Here is a 26525-nt window from a genome sequence, read left to right on the forward strand (position 1 = left end):
GATTGCCGTGTATAGTCCCCTGCAGAGGCTAATTTGGCGAGGGCATCGGCCTTCTGATTTTGTTCCCGCGGTACTTGTACGAGTTCAAACTGGTGGAAATGTGACCGTAAGTCAGTTACTTTCTGTAGTAGGCTAGCCAGATAAGGTGCTTTGGTATCGAAATTCCCGGCCACTTGTTCTATCATAAGCTGTGAATCTCCTCTGACACTCAGACGTTTAATGCCTATGTCTCGTGCTAGTTCTAAGCCATAGATCAGAGCCTCATACTCCGCTTCATTATTCGTTGCGAACTGTTCTAAGCGAATGACCTCTTCAATTTTGAGGCCTGAGGGAGCCTGTAATACGACGCCAATACCGGCTCCTTGGGAATTGGATGCCCCATCCGTATGCATTGTCCATACCTTTTCATCTTCTGATTCTAGCAATTCAGGCAGGGTGTCTGTGGTGAAGGATTGTATTTCGACCAGGAAGTCAGCAAGTACTTGTCCTTTTTTTTTGCTTTTCGTGGCAAGAATCGTATATCATATGTCCCAAGCTTAATTTCCCATTTAGATAACCTTCTAGAGAGATCGGGTTTACTCAACACTTGCTTCAGTGGATAGTCCGTATATACAATGATGGTGTGGCTTTCAAAATATTGTCGAAGCTCCTTCTTTGCTGTGATGAGTGCGAGTGCCAATTTTTCCATCATGCTGTAGCGAGTTTCAGCGTCTGGAAGCATCTTGCTGCAATAAAACACTGGCCTCTGACGACTAGCCTCTTCTCAGAAGAGCACGAAGCTCACAGCAAAGTGTGAGACAGATAGATACAAGAACAAATCTTCATTGGCGACGGGGGAGCTCAGTATAAGAGGAGAGCTCAAATAAGCTTTTAACTCTTCCAATGCTTTGTTTTGTTCTGTTCCCCAGGTGGTGTTGGTGGATTTCTTTATGCATTGCAAGAAGGGCTGGCAACGGTCGGACATGCGCGATATGAACCAGCTTAATGCCACAATTTTGCCCGTCAGAGCCTGAATGTCTCGGATGGTTCTGGGTTCTTTGACTTCTGAGAGGGATGCAATCTATGTTGGGTTGGCCTTGATGCCCCTCTGACTGACCACGTATCCTAAAAACTGTCCAGAGGGGTTCAATTTCATTTTATAAGTGTCGAGAATGTCGAAAATGTCGAAGCACTCGTTCAAATCATCCACATGTGAAGAGCTTTGTTTTGATTTGATGACCATGTCGTCAATATAGACCTCCATGTTTCTCCCAAGAAATGAGGAAAACAGCTTGTGCATTAGCCTTTGGTACGTTGCGCTTGCATTCTTTAATCCGAAGGGCATAACTTTGTAGCAATACATTCCACCTTCTGTTATGAAAGCTGTGTGGATCCGATCTTCTGATTTCATTGGGATCTGATTGTATCCGGAGTAGGCATCGAGCAAGCTCATTCTTTCAAACCCTGCCGTTGCATCTATCATCCGATCGATTTTTGGTAGAGGGTAACTATCCTTTGGACATGCTTTATTTAGGTTGGTGTAGTCTATGCATACTCTCTTTTTCCCGTTCTTCTTTGGGACCACAACAGGGTTGGCTAGCCAACTGGGATATAGGCATTCTTCGATTGCCCCTGTGCTCAGAAGCTGTTGTACCTCCTCTTAGATGACCTGGTTTACTTCGGGAGCGAACCTCCTCTGCTTCTGCTTGACGGGTGGGAAGTTGTTTGATATATTAAGGCTGTGACTCATGATGGAGGAGTCTATTCCGAGTATGTCATGTGGAGACCAGGAGAAAGTTCCAACTTTGGTTTTGAAAAATTGGACTAGGGTCTATTTTTTGTTTTAAGAAAGTTTGGTACTTACCAGCACTATTTTAGATGAGTCAGCATCGTCTAGATAGATTTTCTCTAGGTCGTCAAGAGTGATTTGGGGTTTTTCTTGGTCTTCTTCTAGATCGACTCCTCTGAGGCATGCTGGTAGGTTGTGCTGTGATTGCTATTTGTCAGGATTGTTATCAGGGGAGGAAGTGCCAGAGTTGTTTATTTCTTTCAAGGTAAAAAAGCACTTTTTCGCCTGCTTCTGACCTCCCTTTATGCCGATGGTGTAGCGCCCGTTGGGTGATTGGCATCGCATCACCTGATGCAAAGTTAAGACTACCCCTTGCATCATGTGGGTCCAATTTCTCCCCATGATGGCGTTGTAGCTTGTGATGGAATCTATAATGAGGAAGTCCACTGGCAGGGTACGTTCTTCGGCCACCATGGTTAACCGCACAACGCCCTTCAGGTATACTCTCTGGCTGTTAAATCCCGAAATGGGCGTAGTGGAGGTCCGGATTTGATTTTCCTCTAGCCCTATCTTCTGGAAGGCTTCCCAGGAGAGGATGTCAACGCCACTGCCCCCGTCGACTAGAACTCTGCCCAACTGGCAATGGTCGATCTGTAGCGAGATGACGAGAGGATCGTCATGGGGTAGGTGCACTCCTTGTAAGTCATCGTCGGTGAAGGTGATTGCAGAGGCTAGATAACTTCTGTCCTCTGAAGTGACAAGATTGACCGTGTGGCCTAATGATCTATATCGTTTCACCTGTTCCTCCATCCTCTTACGGATTTTGGTGGCATGATCTTGGTCTTCAGTGAGCTCCACGATCCCATGTATCATGGGGACTTGCTTGAAAGGTTCTTGTGGGCTTGCAGAGGCTGTACGCACAGGGTCTGCTGCTTGTGGTGTTGGGGCAGAAGCAGGATTATGCTGCGAGGTGCCGAGTCTGCCTGCCTCCTTAATGTACTGGGTTAGCCTCCCACTTCTCATGAGGGCCTAGATCTGATTGTTCAGGTTGTGGCATTCAGCGACCGTATGACCGTGATCTTTATGGAAGAGGCAGTATCTGTTTTTATCTCTTCTATCTGGAGGAGTGGTAATCTTATACGGCTCACGCCAGATAGGTCTGTCTTTATTTTCTTCATAAATGACTTCCTGTGGGACGGTGTATTCGAAGGAAGGGTACTGCGATGACTCTCTTGGCCTCTTCCCTTCCTTGGCGTGGTCCGTCTGTTGCCTCTTCCTCTTGTCATCTCTAGCAGGTGGTGGAGGGTTATTTGCTGGTGGACCGGAGATAAGTGCGGATTTCTTCTGTGTACTCTCTCAAAATTCTAGGACTCTGAAGACGCCCTTGGCTAGGATCTGGATCTCAGCCATGTCATAAGGCGGTGTCATGGTGAGATTTTTGTGCAAGAGAGATCCCGCCTGCAAGCTTTTGACGAAGAGATTGGCCGCGGTAACTGGGTCGACGTCGTGGATCTGATGCACGAGATCAATGAAATGCTGTAGATACGACTTCGGATGTTCATTTTCCCCTTGCTCGATCCGATAGAGGTCTGCCATTGTTCTTGGTGCCTCACGATTCACACTATATTGTTGGAGAAAAGTTCATCGGAGGTCGCTAAAACTGTTGATGGATCCAGGCTTTAATTGTCTGAACCACAGTAGAGCTGGCCCAGAGAAAGTCGTGGAAAAGACCTTGCATTGAATGGCCTCGTTGTTGGCTTCTAATGCCATTTTCTGCTGGAATTGAAACAGGTGGTTTAACAGGTCTCCCATTCCATTAAATGCAGGCAGAGATGGGATTATGAAATCTCGAGGTTTAGGCTCGTTCTGAATCCACTCTGAGAAGGGAGACTTTTCAGTGGTTCTTGATACCAGATCCATGTGCTCGGTTGCGTGAACGGACCTCCCGTCTGAGAACTTCTGCATCATTTCCCTCATCATCTCTTCTTTCCAATTGTCTAAGAACTGGATGGAGGGGGTACGGTCCTCAGCTGGTGAGTCGTGCGCGGCTCGTTGTGTGATCTGTTGGGGCCTGATCTCAGCGGCCGGCTGAGTTGACTGGGTGGGCTCTGTTCCAGTGCGCACATGTGTGTCACAGAGCGGAGCTCGTCATTCTTCGGCCCCAAGACGAAGATGGGTTGGGGAGGGTGGCGGGGGACCCTGAGATCCTTCGCTGCCGAGTTCCGTGGTTCGTTGAGGGGAACTGATGCGATCGACTGGAACTTCGGGTCTACTTGAGTCGAGATTGTTGTTGCCTTGGGTGCTGCGTGTGGCGTCGGCGGATTTGCGCAACTTGGCGATCTCTGCTTCAAGCCTAGCCTGAGCCTCGGTCAACGTTTTAATTGCTTCGTCGGATCTTTGCTGGCTGGCTTTCATTAGGCGACACATCTTGTCGATCTGGTCGCTCACGTCCGCTGGTGGGGCAACCTGGGTGACTGGACTCGACACTCCATTGCCCTTTGGTGGCATGGCTCCAAGGTTTGAGAGGATCTTGGTTGCAAAAGAAGAGTTCTTGGTTTCTTGATTCGACGATGTGGCTATGGCGGAAACGTTCGGTTCCCACAGATGGCGCCAATTGTTGAAGCAACAATTTTGTCTTTCTATATTTGGAGGTATGAGCCAAAGGTAGATGATGCTCCGACACTGTTCCGGTGATGAAGATCGCCTTTGACTTGTCGGGGATACCTACAAGAAAGACACTCTGATGCCTAAGTCAGTAAAAAATTCGATCCCTTTGTTCGAATAAGAATCTCATATTTATAGAGCAAAAATGTAAAGTGGTTAGTTGGTTCAAGCAAACCCTTGATTGGTGGAGGAAAGATAACCGAATTTCCCTCCAAAACACGCTGATTTTAAATTATATATTTGGAGGTCAGAGGTGCAGACCGCCTCTGATCCGTGGCTTCTGCCTTCGGAGCTTCTACAGACCAAAATGATCCGTTTTGAATATTCAGTAAATGAGGAAAGAACTTTGGGCCGAATATTTTGGGCCCAACACCCATGTACCAAACATCTATTTTAATGAAACATTAACCGTTTATGATCAAATTTTTTTAACCCTAATCCGATTGTTGACCCTAGGATCACATTTTTATTCAAATGACTTGATTAGCAAGTCCTGAAATATTTTAATTACACAGTGTAACGGTCTTGGTTATCTAGGGCGTTAGAACTTGGTATCAGAGCGGTCTAGGTTTAAGGGTTCCTGAAGATTGGCTAGACATGTACACTCGCCGCTAAAGACAAGCTCGACTCAGGGTTTGGTAATTGTATATATGTGATTATATGCTTAAGTGCTTGAATGAAATATAAATGTTTTATTGCATGATTAATAGGGAGCATGAGATACTGATATGGCTTGACCCTTGACTGCTGTGTGATTATTATGAGGCATGCTTATTATCATCGCTGCTGTATCTGAATGAATATTTGAATGATTGTTTGCGTCTTGATTGCTTGTGGTTGATTGAGTTCCAATGGTGGATTATGGAAAGATTGTTAACCTGTCATCATTTCCTGACTGCTGAGTCGTTGATTATAGATAAACTTGGATAGCTATGTGTCCAAGGCGATCTATACGACTAACCACCACAAGGTCTGAGGCTAGAGATGATGATCAAGGCCTAAACCCTCCGCCAGTCCCTGAGAACTGACAGTAGATACTTGTAGACATTCAAGCCCGGTTGAAGAGTCAGGAAGAGCAGATCTGCCTCTTAAGACAGCAGGCTCCGTTGGGGAGTACTGCACCTATTTTGATACCTGCTGTGGCACCAGCTGTACAAACACCTGAGGTTGGGAACAGGTGGGAGCCCTTATATGAGCAATTCAGGAAGCAGCATCCTCCAACCTTTGAGGGAGGACTAGATCCATTGAAAGCTGAGCAGTGGATGAGTATGATCACTTCTATCTTGGATTTCATGAGGGCGGAAGGTAATGACAGGGTGGCCTGTGCCACCTATATGCTTAGAGAGGATGCTCGTATTTGGTGGAAGGTGGCATCATAGACAAGAGATGTTTCTACTTTGAGTTGGGATGGGTTCAGAGACTTGTTCAGCCAGAAATGCTATAACATTGTCGTCAGGGCAGCAAAGGTGAATGAGTTCGTGGGGCTGGTACATGGCAACATGACAGTTACAGAGTATACCCTGAAGTTCGATAGGCTTGCAAAGTTTGCACCAGATCTAGTGCCTATCGATGCAACAAGACATGACAGATTTATTAGAGGGCTTAATGCTATGATAGCCCGGGATGTGAGAATTACAACAGTACCTAGGGGAACGACTTATGCCCAGGTTATTGAGAAGGCTCTTACTGCTGAGGAGCCAGAGAATAAGATCGGGAGGGAGATCGCTGCGAGACGGGAGGTTCGCAGGGCAGTGCCTCCATCTACAGGGTCTGGTAGGGATGGAGGCCCCAGTGATCTGAAGAGGAAGACCCTTGACACTTCGACCGCTGCTGGTCCTGATAGGAGGGGTCGAGGTGTTCAAGGTGGTCACCAGGGAGGTTGTGAGCATGGAGAAGTTACCCGGAGTGCACGAGGTGCAGAAGACGCCATCTGGGCGAATGTCGAGCAAAGGCTTGTTATGCATGCGGGGTTGTGGGACACCTCAAGAAAGAATTCCCAACAGCGAAGAAGGAGGAATCAGGGAAGGTGGACAACTTGACTCTAGCTCGAGTATTCTCCTTGATGTGGGTAGAGGTCGAGGCTAGTCCCTCGGTGGTGACAGGTCAGCTTTCTAGCGCTAGCTCTTCTTATAATGTATTGATTGAGTCTGGTGCTACACATTCGTTTGTTTCTAGTAAGGTAATTTATACATTGTGTAGACCTAATGAGTATTATATTGTGGTGTTTGGGACTATACTACCTACAGGGGAACTGGTAGTTTCTAGGAGGTGGATTAGAGCACTGCCAGTGATGGTTGATAGTAGGGAACTATCAATAGACTTGATCGAGTTGAGTATGGATGATTTCGATATGATCTTGGGGATGGATTGACTGGTCAGATATGGGACTACTGTAGACTACAGGAAGAAGATGGTGACTTTTGAACCTGAGGGGGAGGATCCTTTTGTTTTTGTGGGTGCGGTGCATGGACACCGCATACCCATGATATCAACATTGAGAGCTAGAGATCTATTACAGGGAGGTTGTATAGGTTTCCTAGCTAGTGTGGTGGATACTACCAGAGTTATGCCAGCATGGCCGGGAGAGACCAGATTAGTATGCAAGTTTTTGGATGTGTTTCCTGAGGATCTACCAGGACTGCCGCTGCACAGGGAGGTTCAATTTTTTATTGAGTTAGCACCGGGGACTGAGCTAGGGTCTAGGGCACCATATAGAATGGATCCAGCAAAACTGAAGGAATTGAAGATATAGTTGCAAGAGCTTCTTGATTTGGGGTTTATCAGGCCTAGCTACTCGCCATGGGGTGCTCCAGTCTTGTTTGTGAAGAAGAAGGATGGGACTCTGAGGATGTGTATAGACTACAGGGAGTTGAACAAGTTGACCATTAAGAATAAATACCCTCTACAAAGGATCGATGACTTGTTTGATCAGCTGCAGGGAATGGCGGTGTTCTCGAAGATTGATCTTCAATCTGGTTTTCACCAGCTGAGGATCAAGGATGAGGACATACCGAAGACGGCCTTCCAAACGAGGTATGGGCATTATGAGTTTCTGGTCATGTTGTTTGGTTTACCCAATGCCCCAACAACATTTATGGACTTAATGAACAAGCTATTCAAGGATTTTCTAGACTAGTTTATGATTGTCTTCATCGACGACATCTTGGTTTACTCCAGTTCAGAGGCAGAACATGAGTAGCATCTCCGATAGGTATTGTAGAGATTGAGAGAGCACCGGCTGTATGCCAAGTTTAAGAAGTGTGAGTTTTGTCTACCAGAAGTGACATTCCTTGGACATATTGTTGGTGAAGATGGAATTAAGGTGGATCCAGCTAAGGTGGAGGCAATGAGAGATTGGCCGAGACCAAGGAACACCTTAGAGGTTAGAAGTTTCCTTGGGTTAGCGGGTTATTACAGACGGTTTGTAGAAGGGCTCTAAAAGATTGCGACACCAATGACAGAATTGACATGGAAGAATCTGAAGTTCGTCTGGTCTGACAAGTATGAGAATAGCTTCTAGGAATTGAAGCGACGGCTGATTACTGCTTCGGTGTTGAGTCTTCCTTCAGAGGAAGGTAAGTTTGTAGTATATTGTGATGCATCAAGGTTGGGATTGAGATGCATGTTGATGAATAATGAGAAGGTTATTGCTTATGCATCACGGCAGCTGAAGGAGTATGAGCAGCGCTATCCTACCCAAGATCTGGAATTGGCAGCGGTGGTATTAGCACTGAAGGTGTGGCGACATTATCTATGTGGGGAGAAGTGCGAGATATACACCGATCATAAGAGTTTGAAGTATTTCTTCACCCAGAAGGATCTGGATATGAGGCAGAGGCGTTGGCTAGAGTTGGTGAAGGACTATGATTGTGACATCCTTTAAAACCTAGGGAAAGCCAGTGTAGTAGTGGATGCGTTAAGCCGGAGGGGCCCGAGACAGTTGTTTAGCTCTACACAGATATCGAGAGAGTTGGCAGAAGAGATGTCTAGAGTGAGGATATAATTGGTTGTGGGCCGGTTGGCCAATGTCACTTTACAGTCGACCCTTGTGGAGAGGATAAAAGAGGATTGGTTGGTAGATGCACAGTTACAGGAAGTTAAATGGAATGTCTTAGCTGGAGTGGCTAAGGACTATTCCATTTCAGAGACATGGTTACTACGGTATAAGGATCGGATCTGTGTCCCAACTGATATGGGGATTCGACGAGAGATACTCGATGAATCCCATACTACACCATACTCATTCCATCCAGGCTCCATGAAAATGTATCAGGATTTACGGACGTTGAATTGGTGACCTGGGATGAAGAAGTATGTAGTGGAGTACATGGCCAAGTGTTTGACCTGTCAGCAGGTGAAGGCTGAGCATCAGCGACCAGCAGGGTTGCTACAGCCTTTGGGTATTCCTGAGTGGAAATTGGAGGATATTACGATGGATTTTGTGGGGGGTTTACCTAGGACAGTGGGGCTTCATGACTCAGTGTAGGTGATAGTAGACAGATACACCAGGTCAGCTCACTTTCTGCTAGTGAAGACGACCTATACTATGGATCAGTATGTGAAGTTGTACGTGAGGGAGATTGTACGTCTCCATGGGGTTCCCAAGTCCATAGTGCCAGTCTGGGATCCTATATTTACCTCCAAGTTTTGGGGTGGTTTATAGAAGGCTATGGGGACTCAGCTGAAGTTTAGTACGACCTTTCATCCTCAGACCGATGGACAGTCTGAGAGGACGATCCAGGTATTGGAAGATATGCTCAGGGCATGTGTGATAGACTTTGAGGGGTCATGGAGTAAGTACCTCCCGTTGATTGAGTTTTCGTACAACAACAGTTACCAATCAACGATTGGAGTAACTCCATATGAGATGTTATATGGAAGAAGGTGTAGATCACCCATTCATTGGGATGAGATGGGTGAGAGGACGTATTTAGGACCGAAGATGGTTCAGAAGACTAATGAGGCTATTGAGAAGATCCGAGCTCGAATGCTCACTTCACAGAGTAGACAGAAAAGCTACGCTGATCCTAAGCGTAGGGACATGGAGTTCCAGGTAGGGGACCACATGTTTCTACGAGTCTCACCACTGTGAGGGGTGAGAAGGTTTGGGAAAAAGGGAAAGTTGAGCCCTAGATTTATTGGACCTTTTGAGATCATGGAGAGGATCAGGTAGGTGGCCTATAGATTGGCATCACCACCGTCATTGTCGGGAGTTCATGACATGTTCCACATTTCTATGCTTCGGAAGTATGTCTCAAATTTGACTCATGTTTTGAAGTATGAAGACATAGAATTGCAGACATATTTGTCTTATGAAGAGCAACCGGTTCAGGTCTTAGACAGAAAAGACAAGGTTCTACGGAACAAGATTATTCCTCTAGTCAAGGTATTGTGGAGGAATAGTAGGGTCGAAGAAGTGACCTGGGAGCTTGAGTCATCGATGCGAGATCAGTATCCCGAGTTATTCAGGTAAATTTCGGGGACGAAATTCTCAGTAAGAGGGGATAGTTGTAATGACCCAAAATTACTAATAAGGCTTAAGGGCCTTGATTTGCGTGTCGGGAGGGCATAATTGGTATATGTGTGATTAAATGGTTAAATGCATGATTATGTGGCATGCATGATAAATATGATTATATGAGTATGTGATATGCATGTTTATGAATATTAAAATGCATGTGGACACTTTATAGCTTATAAGGGCATATATGTAATTTTGGTCCGTTGAGGGCATAAATGTGATTATTTGTGATAAATTGTTGAGACCACATTATTATGTGGATATATTTGCAGCATATGGCTCGAGACGGTCCTAGTGAGCGGATTAGCGAAACAATCACAGTGAGGTTTAATACTCGGCTCGGGGGAACCTAGGGGTATTTTTGGGAATTTAGAGAATATTTTGGGAACAATTAGATGTTGAATAAATGTTTGGTATTTAATTGGACATGAAGGGGTGATTGGTTGATATTAGGAACATTTGAGGAATTAGCGGGAACTGAGGAAAATGATTATCTTACCCTTTAAGTACCCTTGGAAGATTAGTAAGCTTAGAGGGGCATGGGGGTCATTTGCTTAAGCTGGGGATAAGCTCAGTAAGTCCTAGGAAGTTACTAGAAACTTAAGGGAAAAGCTTCTTAAACTCTCCTCTTTCTCTCCCACATACTCTCCCTCTTACTCACCCTTGTGAAGTTAAGTGAAGCTTGAAGAATGAGGAGGTGACAAGCTGGTGTTTTGCTGAGTTTTAGCTGAGAAACTTTGGGAATCAAACTCTGGAATTGAGGGCTTGAAGCTAAGGGGAAAAGGAGAAGGAAATTTGGGTGATCAAGCTGGGAATACTCAGAGAAACTGTGAGGAATTAGGCTGTCACTTGAGGTAAGAAATTCAGACCAGAATCTTTAATTATGTTGAGCTATGTTAAGGGTTAAGCTTGCATGAGGTTTTGAATTATTGCTGGAATTGGAATGGTTTGGGGTTGAGTTTTCTGTGTTAAATTGGATGAGTTAAGGTCATAAATTTGTGGCTAAGTTTGGATGTAGTCCTGGGGTTTTACTGGATTGAATTCTTGGAAAATCGGCTGGGAGAAGTGTGAAGAAAACCCATAATTTTTGGGTTCGAAGGGGGCGTGCCGTGACCCAGCTTAGGGGCGTCGCGACGAGTGTGCCCATCAGGGCCTAGGTGTGCTCTCTGTTTGGGGGTGCACCGCGACCTTGGGGAGCAAGTTGCGGCCTGCCTCCCTTGTGGCTTGGGTTTTTGGTCTCTGACTTGGGGGCAAGTCGCGATCCTTGGGGCCAGGTCACGGCCCGCCAAGAAATTTTTGCCTTAGGTTGGTTTCTAGGTTTGGTAAGGCTCGGGGGCTCGAACCTAGGCGCTCGAGACAATTTCTACTACCCGGTTTAGTAGAAATTGAGGTCCAAGAGGCTAGTTTTTATTTCCTTAGTATTTATTTTGATTAGAAGTTGATAAATACCTATTGGCTACTGTGACTAGGTTTATCGCCAAGGCTCAGGACTGAGGATCATGCTCGGAACTGTTCTATTATCTCCTCTCAGAATTCAAGGTAAGAAAACTGCACCCTTGAGTGGTTGTAACGGGACTGAGATTCCCAATACTTGAACATGTATACTGTATGGCTAAATGATTGATTTAGCATATGAGAATGAACGACCTAAGAGAGTCGGGGCTGATAATTTGTGCATAGAACGCAGCTCAGCCACTGTGAGTTGGGGTCAGCTAAATAAACATTGGACTCGACCTAAGCGAGCCGGAGTCAGTGGAGTAAACAAAGGGCTTGGCTTAAGGGTGCTGACCTTGAATATTGTATATTGATTAACTTGCTAAATGTATATGTTTACTAATATTAGTTTAATGTGTATGATTTGTTGATTATTTGGATGACTGTTTAATGATTTATGATTATCATCACTGATTATGTATTACTGTTATGGTTTTCTTGCTGGGCCTTGGCTCATGGGTGCTACGTGGTGCAGGTAAAGGTAAGGGTAAGATGGATCAACCATGAGTTGGAGAGCTCTGGGCGAGATGTACATTGTTAGCTGCTCGTCCGCCACGGCTGAGGGAAAGTACAAGGACATAATCTAAAATTTGTATTTTGCCATTAGAATGACCATTGGATTGTATATAAATTTTTGAGAATTTTGTTACTTTGTCTCTTAATCCTTGTTTTTTTTTTGGGATCCCATGTACCAAAAATCTATTTTAATGAAAAATTAATTGTTTATGATCAAAATCTTTCAACCCTAACTCAATTGTTGACCCTTGGATCACATTTTTATTTAAATGACTTGATTAGCAAGTCCTGCACTATTTTAACTACAAAGTGTAACGGTCTTGGTTATCCAGGGCGTTACAGTAAATGTATTTTTTTTTATCACATAACACATACAAATGAGAATCAGTTTCTAAGATATTCGATTACTGATCATATAGATACTTAATACCAATTAGTTTTAAGAGATAAGAAAGTAAACTGAAATTAGAAGAGGTAATTCATCAAATACGTTGCAAGCAATTAAACAGAAAAGAGCAATGAGAGACAAGTTGTAATTGATCAAAAGAATATTGAACAAGTCAATCTCATTTCACAAATATGAGAAACAAAGCAATTCATTACCCAAACTGCAGAGAGAAATCTAAAAAAATAAAATGTAAGAGATTTTTAATATCTAGGGGAAACATAAATCAATTTGATAGTCAATTTTAGGGCTTTGGAAATCATAAAAGAAAACAAAACTATATACCAATAATTGTAGCTCAAAACAAATAACTTACCCATTCTAATTTCTAGGGTTCAAAATCATGATTTATAGGGGGAACAAGAAAAAGTAAACAACTGCCAAAACAAATACCTTTTGAAAACCACAAAAATAACGATTAAAGATTCAATGTTGAAAGCTCACGAAAACACGAGAAAAGCCTATGAATCGCTCTCCAAAAGTCGTGAAAGAGAAAAATATCCTCTCAAAATCGATTACTCTTTGTGTTCTGTTCAATTTACACTTAAAAAATATGGGTATTTAGCTTTTTTTTCTACATTAGTGTATATTCAATTTTTCTAATAAAGAGTTGATGTTTACTGAAAAAAATTAATATTTATCAAAAAAAAAAAAATTCCCAACTAAAAATATAGCTATAAAAAGCATAACATCAAAAAAATCAACTAACATCAACTAAACAAAAATAATATCAACCAATCTAGGTTGGTGACAAAATTGGTGTTGTTTTAGTCATCTTCAACTTCCAAATAGATTAGATCAATATGGCTAAAACCTCACGAAACTCAAATAAATAATTGGCTGTAAAACCTCATTTCAACGTTATTTTTCAACAATTTTCAACCTAGAACACTTTAAACATGATTTCTTAATAGATTTCTAATATTTTTGTCATTATTATTATTAAAAATACCTTATGAGTTTTAATTTTAAAAAATGTATTTGGGTAAAACAGAGAAAAGAATTTGCCTAGTTTTTGACCTCTACTTCGACCAAACCTCTAGCAAACACGTCCGAAAGCTTCACTTTCTTTCCAAATTTTGGTCTAATACAAACTTCTAACTAGGAAAAGGACAACATATTTGCCACTAGTTTCATATCTAGATAAGAAGAAAATCACCATCACAAGAAGCAACGAAGGTCGTTCAAAATTCTAGGTTACTTCGACTATAGTGGAAAGTTCTAGGTTTCTTCGACTATAGCAAATAGTTCTAGGTTTCTTCGACTATAGTGAAATGCCTCCCATCAACGAGGTATCCAAACTAGTTCATCTAGTCCATGGTTGAAGGGTATTCCCAACCGAGGTTGAGGCCATGGAAGTTGTTAAATCGAGAAATATTAAGGACTGGATGAAAGCTTGGCGGTGGTTCTAGTTAGAGGCCATGTCAACATAGACAAACTTATTGGCAGCATCACCATTAATGGGGATAATGATCTTGATGAAAGGATTTCATCATTGAATGGTGTGTTGGTATTACAAGAGCAAATCAAAGATACGCAGCAGAGAATGAGCTCTTTTTAAAAGTTATTAATACCAGCCAAGATCATACACACACACACATATATATATATATATTAAATCACATACAATCAAATTAGAGATTACCTCTTGTAGCCTATCAAGTGTCCTCAAATCTTTTTGTATAAAATCAATGATCTTCCTATCCAAGTTTTGAAAGCTCACACCTTGTTATTCTAGACCATTCCTCAAACACACAAGGATGTTCGTGGTCACGTAGGATTCAAAAGGTTGACTTATGACTCTTTAGATGTACTCAAAACATGAAATCTAGAGAGGTTTAATAGAGAGAAGATTATTTGAATAATTTTCAGGGTTAGGAAAACTATCGCTTCTGTTTCAAAGAGATAGTCTGATAGTCTATGAAAAACAAATGACCCTTGAAAAGTATCACTTATTTTAGCGTTTATAAAGATAATTAAGTAATTTAATTAAACATTATATTATTAAAATAAAATTGATCAGTTATAACCTTATTTAATTATTTAATTTAAATCATATTTAAAAATGAATAATTAAATAAAACAAATTATTTGAAATTCAAAATTCAAATCACAGGGATAGGAAATCCCTAAGTGTGGCGCCACACTCATTATACGGTAAGTGTGTCGACCACACTATTAGGGTTATCCCTAATTTTTTCATTTGTTTATTTAATTAATATTTAAGACAATATATTTATCCCAAAAATAAATAGCAGTTAATTCAAAATTAACTTTATCTTAAAATATTAGTTTTAAATAAATATCTTATTCTAAATAAGATAATTATTAATCTCACTTTATATATTAATCCAAACAAGGTTAATATTTATTTTAATCTATAGTTTTTTCGAAATAAAAAGTATATAGTTAAATAATTAATTAATTCATAATTAATCAATTTCCCATAACTATCACATAATTATTTCATTGCCCTGGAAAATTAATTCCTTTGCAATTAAGTCATTCTCTCTCCAAAAATTTCTTTTGACATTCTTACCCTTGATAGTGTAGGACAGAGGTGATCTGGGGACCATGGGCCTATAATACGAAGCTCAAATAAACCAGATTATTAATCAAACTCTTTAATCCAATAATCTTATTTATTAATTCTATGTTTACTCAATTATAAATATGGAATTTTACTCTAAGTATTAATAGAATTATATTTACAGAGTTTTCTCATGTAGTCCATTGATATAATCAATAAATGTAGTTACGTCTTCCATTTATTGGTTCGTTAATTAGAGCTGGTCAAGATTACTGTTTTACCATTCTAATTACCTCTTTATCCTTAAGTACCATTAATTCACTAGAGAATAATTAATCTATAATCAAATTATCGATTTGAGCTCAATACATTTAAGTTCCAAAATTAACCCTTAAGGGATCAAATATTCGATCCATTAGGAAAGTATGGATTCCATTATTGTAATTCACGTTCCCAGCCATTAATGATATTGAATCTCCAAAACAAAAGCCATTAGCCTCACTACACTAAGAAACCTTAATGAGTTAATCAAAGATCCAATTAACACTGTTATCCCCATTTCCTGACGTGGGCCCGGGACGGCGGTTTAGGCCCATGGTCTGGGCGCTCGAATGTGGGCCCGGCCCAAGCCCGCTTGGTACAGGAATATCCGAGGGGGGCACGACCCTAGTGCTCTTCGGGGCCCTGATGGTGATCCAGGACGGTTGTCCGGGAGACGTACAAAGCTCAAGCCCCGTTGGAGTATGCGTGAACATTCCCAGAACCTGGTTCGGTCTGGGCCTGTGGTAAACAAAGAGGGACAAAGGTAAACGTACCCAGATTAGGTCGTCCGCGGTTGGTAAGGGAAATCGTTCATGACTCTGAAGCCGCCCCACTCCGCGTGGGGGTTGTCCCCACTTTTCGTCTGCAGAAAAGGTCACCTCGGGATTGCATGCCGCTGTTTCTGACCCGCGCTGCCAAGTACTCTGACTGATCTTGTCCCCTGAATCTGCCTCATAACTCGAAGTGCCCAGACCAAAAGCACCGTTTTGTCGGGCGAAGTATAGCTCTTGGGCCACCTTATTGGGCCTTGATTAGTCTTGAATTTATGTATGTTTTATCTTTTATATTGGGCTTCCACTAGAGAAGCCAAGAGTATCCATATCTCTGATGGGCCCGGGTTATACCCGGCCCAGACCCAGTGTTCCCATGAGTCTATAAATACAGGCTATAGAACACTGGAAAAAGGACCTCTCTTCGACTAGTATACAGTTACACTGCCAAAACATAGAGAGAAACTCCATTGTAAAAGACTTTCTAAGCTCTAATACAACTGACTCGTGGACTAAGGTTCATTAACGCCCCAACCACGTAAAAACTTTGTGTTAATCTTCTACATTCTATATCTTTATTCTTGGCTATTATCTATTAGTGTGGTTTCCAAAAATCTCGGTAAACATTTTGGTGCTTTCATTGAGAGCAGAAGGAAGCTAGTGATAACGTCAAGCCTTTACTACAATGGTGAACACACGACACACGACCTTCGACCCTAGCAATCCAGAGCAGAGCAACAGAGACCCGCTGCCTTCACAACATCTCCCTCAGGATTTTCCCGAGAACGTGCCTCCTCAAACATCTCACCATGACGAGTCACAAGACTACGAGGGTGGGACAGAATACGAAGAGGAAAACGAGGAGGAATATTATGAAGAGGAAAATGAGGGGGAATACCACGACGAAGCTGCGGATCCCGAGATCCCCGAAGGAGAGCCCAACTAGTAGGACCTGGAGCTGATCAGACTGAGGCAGCAAGTCCTGGACCAGGAGGCCAAGATCGCTGAGCAAGCGGAGGCGCATTGACGGATGCAAGAGTCTCTCCAAGCCCTACAGGCATTCATAGCCGCGCAGGGTCCGACAGCCAATCCCGCGACTGGCCCACTTCCAGGAGCGTAGCAGCCCGCTCCACAAGCGCAATCCGGGGTCCCAGAAGGAGCAAGCCCAGCCCCTCCCCCGGAGCCGTTTCCTGAGGCAGCTCCAGGAAACCCGGACAGGGAGAAAAAGAAGGCCGGTGGAAAGACCCGAGAAAAGACCACCCCCGTCGCAAAGGCTGGGACCCGTTCCTGGCCGCTCCCTAGGAAAGAGAAGGTGCGCCCCGTCCCAGGACGAGGCCACCCGATCGATCCACAGGGGACGCGGCCGCGGAACGCACAACCCCGACACGCCCCAGGGTGAGACGGGCAGGATAGATCTTTGACCCAAGTGCCTCGGTTAACAAGAACCGTCGGGAGCGGCCTCGCAGCGAGGAGCGTCACTCCCTCAGTTCAGGGGACGATATGTCCCGGATAGACTTACGCGACGGACTGAACGCTCAGAAAGAGCGGGCCCGTAAGGAAAAGATCCTCCCCCGAGGTGGCGACCTCAGAAACAACATCAATGACAGGAGGAATGAAAGAATCCCCCTGGAATACGGCACGGCCAGGCAGCTCATGGAGTAGCTGGCCGCTTTGAAAAAGGTCACGGACCACTTTGTCCGCAAGGAGAAAGGCGCGGACACCGACTCCGATGAGGAGGATAAAGAGCCTTGCGCGAGGCACATCCTGGACACTGTACTCCCCAAGGGGTTCAAGATGCCAAGCCTCACTGCCTATACTGGAAACACCGACCTCAGGGACCATCTGTCCCGATACAACCGGCTCATGACAGTGGCCCACGTCAGTGACGACGACAAGTGCCTTTGTTTCTCGATCACTTTGGGTGGTCCTGCCGAAAAGTGGTGGAAGAGACTTAAGCCGGGATCCATCCAATCCTTGTCTAGGCTGCAGTCCGCATTTCGCAAGCAGTTCGTGGCCACCATGAGGATGGACATGCAGATCAGCGCCCTCGGAAATATCAAACAGCTCCCCACAGAGATCTTGAGAGCCTACATCCAGCGCTTCACCGAAGAAGCCTCCAAGACGAAAGTGGATGACGGGCAGTGCCTGGTGGCACTACAGTCCGGAATCCGGGCTGGGTCCCCCCTCTGGGATGACATGCAGCGTAGCAAGGCCGCTACCCTGGAAGAATTCATCAGGAGGGCCCAAGGATTCATCAACTGGGAAGAAGCTCAGATTCTGGCTTTTGGGTGGCCTTCGGCTCCACAGCCCAGCGCCCAGGCGTTCCCGGGGTACGGGGCGCAGTAACCAGCACAGTCCTATATTGCGCCCCCGTCACCTCGGGACTGGCCGTTGCGCCTGGAATAAGCTACACCCCTACAGTGTATGGCCTTGCCGCTTTGGGGTATGCCCCGGCCCAATCCACCCACTACTCCGGATATGGAGTCGCACCGGCAGGGCACAGCGTCGCCCCTGTCGGGGCCCAGCACTCACAGGAAGGAGTGACTGAAGCGAGCATAAACCCTTCTCGGGGGAAGCGATCTGGCAAAGGCCAGAACCGGCCCGAGCCGGTCGAGAAGGGAAGGAGGGGCTATGAGCCCCAATATTCAGAATACACCAATCTGGTGGACACTAGGGAGAACATCTACTTGGCCACAGAAAGGGTAGTTCACTACCGGAAGCCCAGCCCCATGTTCAAAGGGGGAAGGAATCTGAGGGATACCAGCAAAAGGTGCGCCTATCATAAGGATGTGGGCCACACCCCGAAGAATGCCGGCAGCTCAAGGATGAGATCGAAAATCTCATCAAGCTGGGGCACCTCCACCAGTGGGTTAGGATGCCCGTGGGAGTCCCGGGCCTGTCAGCGGGCCCCCGACAGCCCACGGTCTCAAGAACGCCCCGGGCGTACCCGCCTCAGGGAGGGTATGCACAAGGACCCATGGCGCCGACCCCTCAGGGGGCCCCCGTCGCATAGGTTCCCGGCCCTGGCATGCCTTACCCTTCAGGGGCCGCACCCCCTTGATTTGACGGACATGTGGCCACCTTCTCGGGCAGACCTCACCTGGGAGGACCGTCCATGAACGACCAAAAGTGCTACCTAAGCGAGCTAGACCACGATCAAGAGGTATGCGCCCTTGTCCAGGCCCTAGCTCAGCGCCCTAAGTTGATGAACCTCCCCATAACCTTCACGGAGGACGACGCCCGCAATGTCCATTTTCCGCATCACAACCCGCTGGTCATAGATGTTCAAATCGCCAACAAGTTGGTGTCCCGCGTGTTGGTGGACGACGGGAACTCCATCAACCTCTTGTTCAAACCCGCTTTCATCGCCATTGGCTTGACTGAAGCGGATCTGGCATCATGCCCTACCCATATTTATGGCTTCAACGGGGACGCACTTCTCCCCACGGGAAAGATCCAGCTGCCCGTTACGCTGGGCAGTGAGTTGCAACACTTGTTCAAGTTCTGCACCTTTGTTGTGGTGGACTGCCCCACCGCTTACAACGTCATTTTTCGCTGGGCCGCATTTGTCGAGTTCGGGGCCATCACCTCCATCCGTCATCTTTGCATGAAGTTCCCATGCGACAACGGAGGGGTGGGGACTGTCCGGGGAGACCAGAAGAGCGCCCGTAAGTGCTACCACGTGTCAGCCCAACCAATATATATGGTCCGGGAAGAACCCGTAGGGGACTTCGTCGACCCGATTCCTCCCCCGCCAGCTGGGAGGGTCGTCCGGGAAGAAGATGACCTAGACCCGAGGATAGGGGACGACCGCATCCTGGATCCAATGGATGAGATAGAGGAGGTATGCATCAGTGACACTGATCCAACCCGGATCATCCAAGTTGGAAAGAGTCTGCCGGCGGATGTTCGGGCCACCATCATCGCCTAAGTTAAGGAAAACCAGGATATCCTGGCATGGTCTCACTCAGACATGACTGGGATCGATCGCAACATCATCTGCTACGCGTTAAGTATTGACCCAAACGCGACCCCGGTCCGCCAAAAATGCAGGCCTTTGGGGACGGAGAGGGCCGAGGCCCTTAAGCTGGAAGTTGAGAAGCTGTCTTCTATCAACTTCATACGCGAGGCTGTGTACCTCGTGTGGCTGGCCAATCCGGTCTTGGTGCCGAAACCAAACGGGACATGGAGAACGTGCATCGACTTCACGGATCTCAACAAAGCCTGTCCGAAGGACTGTTTCCCGCTGCCCCGGATCGACCAAATGGTGGATGCTACGTCCGGGTACGAGACCTTGAGCTTCATGGATGATTACTCCGGCTACAATCAGATCTCTATGCATGTGGCAGACAAGGAGCACACCAGTTTCCAAACCGATAAGGGGATATACTGCTACATAGTCATGCCTTTCAGATTGAAAAACGCCGGGGCAACCTACCAAAGGCTTGTCAATCGGATGTTCCGGGCGCAGCTAGGGTGAAACATGGAAGTCTACATCGATGACATGCTGGTCAAGTCCAAGACTTCCTGGAAGCATGCGGATGATCTGGCCGAAGCTTTCGCAGTCATTCGGAAGTACGGGATGAAGCTGAATCCCAAAAAGTGCACTTTTGGCATGGCCTCCGGGAAGTTCCTGGGCTTCATAGCGAGTTTCCGGGGAATAGAGGCCAATCTAGATAAGATTAAGGCGCTGGTTGATATGGCCTCCCCCCGGAAGCATAAGGACGTACAAAGCCTGACAGGGCGGATAGCCGCCTTGAGCCGTTTCGTTTCCAAAGCCACGGACAAGTGCATCCTGTTCTTCAATGTCCTTCGGGGGAGCCAGCGTTTCGAATGGTCAGTTGAGTGCGAAGAAGCTTTTCGTAAACTGAAAGAACACTTGGCCCAAGCTCCGATTCTAGCTAAACTGGTGGATGGGGAACCTCTGTACCTCTATTTGGCAGTGACAGAACACGCGATCAGCGCAGCGTTGATGCGGGAAGAGGAGAGGACGCAGCTCTTGGTGTATTATGTAAGTAAGCGATTGTTGGACGCCGAGTCCCAGTATCCATTGATTGAGAAGCTGACCTTTTTCCTGCTAATGGCATCCCGGAAGCTCCGGCTGTACTTCCAGGCCTACGCCATAAAGGTCCTGACCAACCACCCCCTGCGACAAGTGTTACAGAAGCCCGAGTCATCGGGAAGGCTCCTGAAGTGGGCCATGGAGCTGAGTCAGTTCGACATATCCTACGTCCCTAGAGTATCTATCAAGGGGCAAGCCCTGGCCGATTTCATCGTTGAGTGTTCCGGGGTATCTCAGGAAGACAATGACCCCGGGGCCCCCGCGACACCCGTATGGAAAGTCTTCATGGACGGAGCCTCGAACGAGAACGGGGCCGGGATCGTCTTGGTCTCACCGCAGGGCACCAGTTACAAAATGCTTTCGTTTCCAGTTTAAAGCATTGAATAACAAAGCGGAGCATGAAGCTATCCTAGCCGGGCTGCGTTTGGCCCGGGAGGTCGGGGCAGCGAACCTGAAAATCTACAACGATTCCCAGCTAGTTGTCAGGCAAATCTCGGGGGAATATCAAACTAAAGGAGAGCGAATGGCGGCCTATGTGACCCGGATGAGAGAGATGCTACATGCATTCACAAAGCACTCCATCCGACAGATCACCCGAGAGCAAAATGTCTTCGCAGACACACTAGCGAAGCTGGCCACCGACGCCGAGGCAGAGCTGGCCGGGCTGGTCCCCGTCAACCATCTTCCCGTCCCAAGCATCGGGGCCCCTGTGGTCCACACCGTCGATCGCTTATCCGCTACCTGACAGCCAGGGAGGTTCCAGCTGACAGGGCCGCAGCCAAGAAGCTCCACTACCAAGTCCACCAATATGTCATGATGGACGAAAAACTCTATCGCCGGGGGTTATCCATGCCCTATCTCAGATGTGTGTCTGGGACTGAACTAAGCGCCATCATGCATGAAGTGCACGAAGGCTTTTGCGGAGATCACACAGTCGGGCCCAGTCTTTCCAAGAAGATCCTGCGCCAAGGATACTTCTGGCCGACTATGAAGAAAGATTGTATTGAATACGTCCGCAGGTGCGAATAGTGCCAGAGGTACGCAAAGGTTCTGCGGCCCCTTCGACAAAAATAACCTTGATGACTAGCCCCTGGCCCTTCGTGGTGTGGGGGATCGATCTCGTAGGATCGCTCCCAATCGGGAAGGGAGGGGTGAAGTATGCCATCGTGGCCGTGGACTACTACACCAAGTGGGTTGAGGCGGAGCCCATGAACACGATCACTTCCAAGAAGGCCTTGGATTTCGTCATCAACAACATAGTGGGTCGTTATGGCCTCCCTTACAAAATTGTATCTGACAACAGGAAGCAGTTTGACAGCGCCCACTTCACGGGTTTTTGCGAAAGGCACGGTATCGTCAACAGCTTCTCCGCGGTCGCCAGGCCCCAAGCAAACGGGCAGGCAGAAGTCGTGAACAAAATCCTAAAGGGGACGCTGAAGAAAAAGCTCCAGGCCTGCAAGAGCAAATGGCCCGAGGAACTGCCCGCGTACTATGGGCTTACCGGACGACCGAGAGGACATCAACCAGCCACAGTCCTTACTCCATGGTTTATGGATGCGAATCTGTCATCCCCATCGAAACGACCGTCCCGTCTCACCGACGAGACACGTATGATCCCATCCAGAACCACGCCTGGCTCCAAGAGTCACTAGATCTCATCGAGGAAATCCGGGAGGAATCGCAGGTACAGCTGAAGATGTACCAAGTCAAGATCGCGCGGCACTTCAACTCGAAAGTCAAGAGCCAAAAGTTCGGAGCCGGTGACATAGTCTTACGGAGAGTCTTCCCTGCTACTCAAGATCCAGGAGTGAGGGTTCTGGGCCCGAATTGGGAGGGGTTGTATGAGATCCAACACGAAGTGTTCCCCAGGACATACCGCTTATAGCGACTCGATGGCTTGGTAGTCCCACGAGCATGGAATGTAGAGCATCTCCGTAAATACTATCAATAGTCGGGAAAACATGTCCCAATTTAATATTTTCATTGCAAACGATGTACGCCTAAGGGTGACCCCTATTCTAATAATAAAAATGGCGTGTACAAAACGTCATAAAGAAATATTGCAAAATAATGAGAATCTTTCCCAAGTGACCCCAGACCAGTCTCCGCTCACTTGCGGGGGGTATCCCGAGTATAAGCGAATACCTGGCGGGGCGCAAGCTCAGGCTAGTCCCGGTTCGGACCAACGAGGTCTGAGTGACACGAACCCCGCGAGCCCAAGCCTGGTCTTGCCCGGACAAATGATGTCCGGGGGTATAAATTAAAGGGACAGAGCCCAAGGCTGGTCCCTACGGACGAACGATGTCCGGGGGCATAAATTAAAGAGGACCGAGCCCAAGGCCGGTCCCACCCCGGACGAGCGACGTCCGGAGGTACAAATTAAAGGGACCGAGCCCAAGGCTGGTCCCGCCCGAACGAACGATGTCCGGGGGTATAAATTAAAGGGACCGAGCCCAAGGCTGGTCCCGCCCGGACGGACGATGTCCGGGGGTATAAATTAAAGGGACTAAGCCCAAGGCTGGTCGCGCCCGGATGAACGATGTCCGAGGGTATAAATTAAAGGGACCGAGCCCAAGGCTAGTCCCGCCCGGACGAGCGATGTCCGGGGGTATAAATTAAAAAGACCGAGCTCAAGGTTAGTCCCACTCTGGACGAGCGATGTTCGGGAGTGAGAAGCATCTGGTATGCCCCAGTTTAAAGCCGTGGCCTACGATTGGCAAAGGGAGGACAAGGTTCCAAAAATTAAAAAATCGACAAATTAGTCAGTTGGTTTTGTCCAGGCTGTTGGAACCAGGACCAAACCCTCATAACCAATCAAGCACGGCAATAAAATGAAGTTTCTACTCAGGGAATAACAAAAATATATATATAAAAACCGGAGAAAGCAACATAAAGTGTTTTGGACGTGTGCGCATCCAGAAAAGTTATAAAATTACAAAAACAAGAGAGACAAGGTGAGGATCCGGGCCTAGGCTTCGTCCGCCAGGAGCTCCGCGTCTTCCTTCTCCCTGGCCTCGAATTCGGCCCGCTTCAATTCCGGATCTGGGAAGACCAAGAGGTTCATACTCTTGTCCTTGCGCCAGGCCATGTAAATGGCCTCATCGAAGGTGACCTCCAGCATGCCCTCGGCCTCCTCCTCGCGGCGGGATGCTTCGTGCGCCGCCTTCTCCTCGAGAAGAGAATCGCCCAGTTCGCAGACCCGGGCCTTCAGGGTCTGGATCTCCTCCTTGTCCAGAATGGATTGAGCCGCGGCCGCCTCCAAGAGTGTTGCCCGCTCATCGGCCTCCTTTGTCTTCCGGGATAAAGCTTCTTCTAGTCTGAACTTGACGCGGTCGAACTCCTCGCGATCCGCCTGGGCCTGAGCCGTCCCCCTGGCGAGGGCCTCCTTAGCGACCTCCCTCTGATTCGCGGCCGCCTCCAGCTCCAGCTTGGCCGTCTCCATCTTCATGGCCAGCTCGGCCACCAGATCAGCACTCCGGTGGGGCAGCAGATCAACCTGGAGCAAAGAAAAGTTAGAGATTCTTGTTAACAAGTAAGAAGGGGGAAGAAAGAGAAGAAGAACCTACCGCAGTGGCCTGGTGGTGGAGCACCTGGGAAAGGAACAGCACGTCCGGGTTGGCAATCGTGGCGTACCGTTTGAGCTGGAGATTGGACATGGTGTTCCCCACCTGTTCCAGCAGGTCAGCCACTATGGGGGGCCGTGTCCTGCCCAAGCTTAGGACGGAAGCCCGTCTCGGCGACTAGCCGATCCACGATCGGCTAAGGTACACTGAACGCTGCCGGACGCTCTGCGAATTCTACCTGACGACGGATCGTCAGGACCCGGTATGTGTCATCCCTCCAACTTCGACCGTGTGCCCAGGTCTGGTTGATCAGCCGGGATTGCTCATCCCGCGCAGCGGACTCCCCTTCCTCGAGAAGAGTCAGACGTATGGGGAGGACAGGCAGGACGGGGACCTCTTTCGCGGCGAGCCGACTCTCGCTGTGTGACTCATCGGCCGAGCCAGCTCGCCTAGTCCGGGGCCTCTTCCCGGTGTTGGCCTCCTCAGCGCCGGCTTCCAAGTCCTTTTTTTCGGAACTTTGGCTAGCCGCTGCACCCGCCTCCAAGTCTATCACAGGGTTTTGGGTGGGGCCGGAGATTGCAGCTGGCTCCACGACTTGAATGGGGACCGCGATAAGGGCCCCCCCACCGGGAAGAAGTTCTGTCCCGGGTACTTCTTTGTTGAGGCTGGGTTCTGGGCCCGTCGCCCCACTTGCTTTCCTGGCCACCCTATCCTTGAGGACCCGCCTCATTTCGCTGGTAGGAGTAGACATACCGGAGTCTCCTGTAAAAGCACAGAAAAGGGAGTTAGTATGGCAAAACAAACAAAAAAAAAGGAAATAATCAGAACTAATAGTGACACGGGACGAACCCTCATCTATGCCCCGGGCGCGACTCAACTCCTCTAAAATAAAGGAATGGACTCGATCCCCCATGTCGTCTGGGTTCAAGAAATTCACATACTGAAGGAACCCGGACAAAAACATAAGGACCTCCGAGCCTACGGGAACGGGAGTCGAAGGTCTCGTCTTCCCGTCAGCCCTGAATGCGGGGCTTCGGAGTACTAGCCTATCCCTAGATAAGTCCCAAACTTGGGGAGCGTAAGTCAAGATTAAAGGGGAGTTACCTCGCCCCGATACACTAGCCCCGGGAGTCCCCGTGTTCGGTAGGGCGTCCTCGAAGAGCTCCTCCAACTCCTCCAAAGAGGCCGTCTCCGGCTGGGCCTGGTTTTTCTTTCGTTGTGCTGCGTCAGCTCGCGCTGCCTTCTCCACTTCCGCGATGTGTTCCAAGGCCAGTTTTTCCAGGATGGCGACGATCTTCTCGCAGGCGATGCCCCGAAGGTTCGGGATGACGATGGTTTGGGTGGCCGCGAGCATCCCGACCAGTCGAAGGTTGTCATCCGTAACGTAGCCGCCTACGTCCAGGTCTTCCGCGCTCAGCCCGGAGTAAAACTTCCTCCTCTCCATGATGAACTTGGTGAGAGGAGTTTGAGCGAAAGGTCCTGCCACCCAGAAGAACATGATGAGAGACGGAGAAAAAGAGAATAAAAACGAAGAGAAAAAGGATCGAGGAAGCACTTACCCACTCGCTGGAAGTCCAACAGCAGCGTGGGGTTCTTCTCCACGAGGAACCCAGACGTCATAAACCAGTAATGACGAACGTCCGGGGGATGTTTCCAGGAGCTGGTGGGAGCAGGGTAGCCACTTCATGGCATCAGTCTGTAGAAGCCATCCAAGGTCTTGTCCTTGACATTGACCTGCGGCTCCAGCTTGTAGAAGTACAAGATTTCTGCAGGAGTCGGATCCTTGATCTCCTTTGCGATACAGAACAGTCGCCATCCCGCGAGTAGTTGGTACGCTTGCGGCAGAAGCTGGAACGGTGCAATCCCCACATACGTCAGGAATCGCACGAAGTAGTCGTGGAGCGGGAGCGTGGCCCCTGCGCTGATGTGGCCGGCGCTCCAGGCCCCGAATCCCTCAACGGACGTGTGCGCCCGCTCCTCGATCCTGGCCATGTGGTTGTGGAAGAGTCCGAGAGTGGATTCAATGCCCAGACGCTTCTCGAGGAGGTACATCATCTGGTAATTCCGGAACAGGTTGGGCACCACGTCCATTTCCCACCTGTTACCTTTGGATGTCCGGGACCCAGAGATGGCGATAGGGGCCCTATTGA

The 26525-nt window shown here is 47.5% G+C and overlaps 1 protein-coding gene across 1 annotated transcript; it reads right to left on the reverse strand.

The window, feature by feature from the left end:
- Nucleotides 1-1975: 1975 nt before the first annotated feature.
- LOC133795864 (uncharacterized) lies at nucleotides 1976-2791 on the reverse strand. The gene has a single exon (XM_062233318.1). The coding sequence runs from the start codon at nucleotides 2789-2791 to the stop codon at nucleotides 1976-1978; it is 816 nt and encodes a 271-aa protein (XP_062089302.1).
- Nucleotides 2792-26525: the final 23734 nt, after the last annotated feature.

This window comes from Humulus lupulus, chromosome 8 (genome assembly GCF_963169125.1).
Source record: "Humulus lupulus chromosome 8, drHumLupu1.1, whole genome shotgun sequence".
NCBI lineage: Eukaryota > Viridiplantae > Streptophyta > Magnoliopsida > Rosales > Cannabaceae > Humulus > Humulus lupulus.

Excerpts from the sequence above, each read along its gene's own strand:
- LOC133795864 (XM_062233318.1), bottom strand. The coding sequence starts at position 2,791 with ATGAGAAGTGGGAGGCTAACCCAGTACATTAAGGAGGCAGGCAGACTC.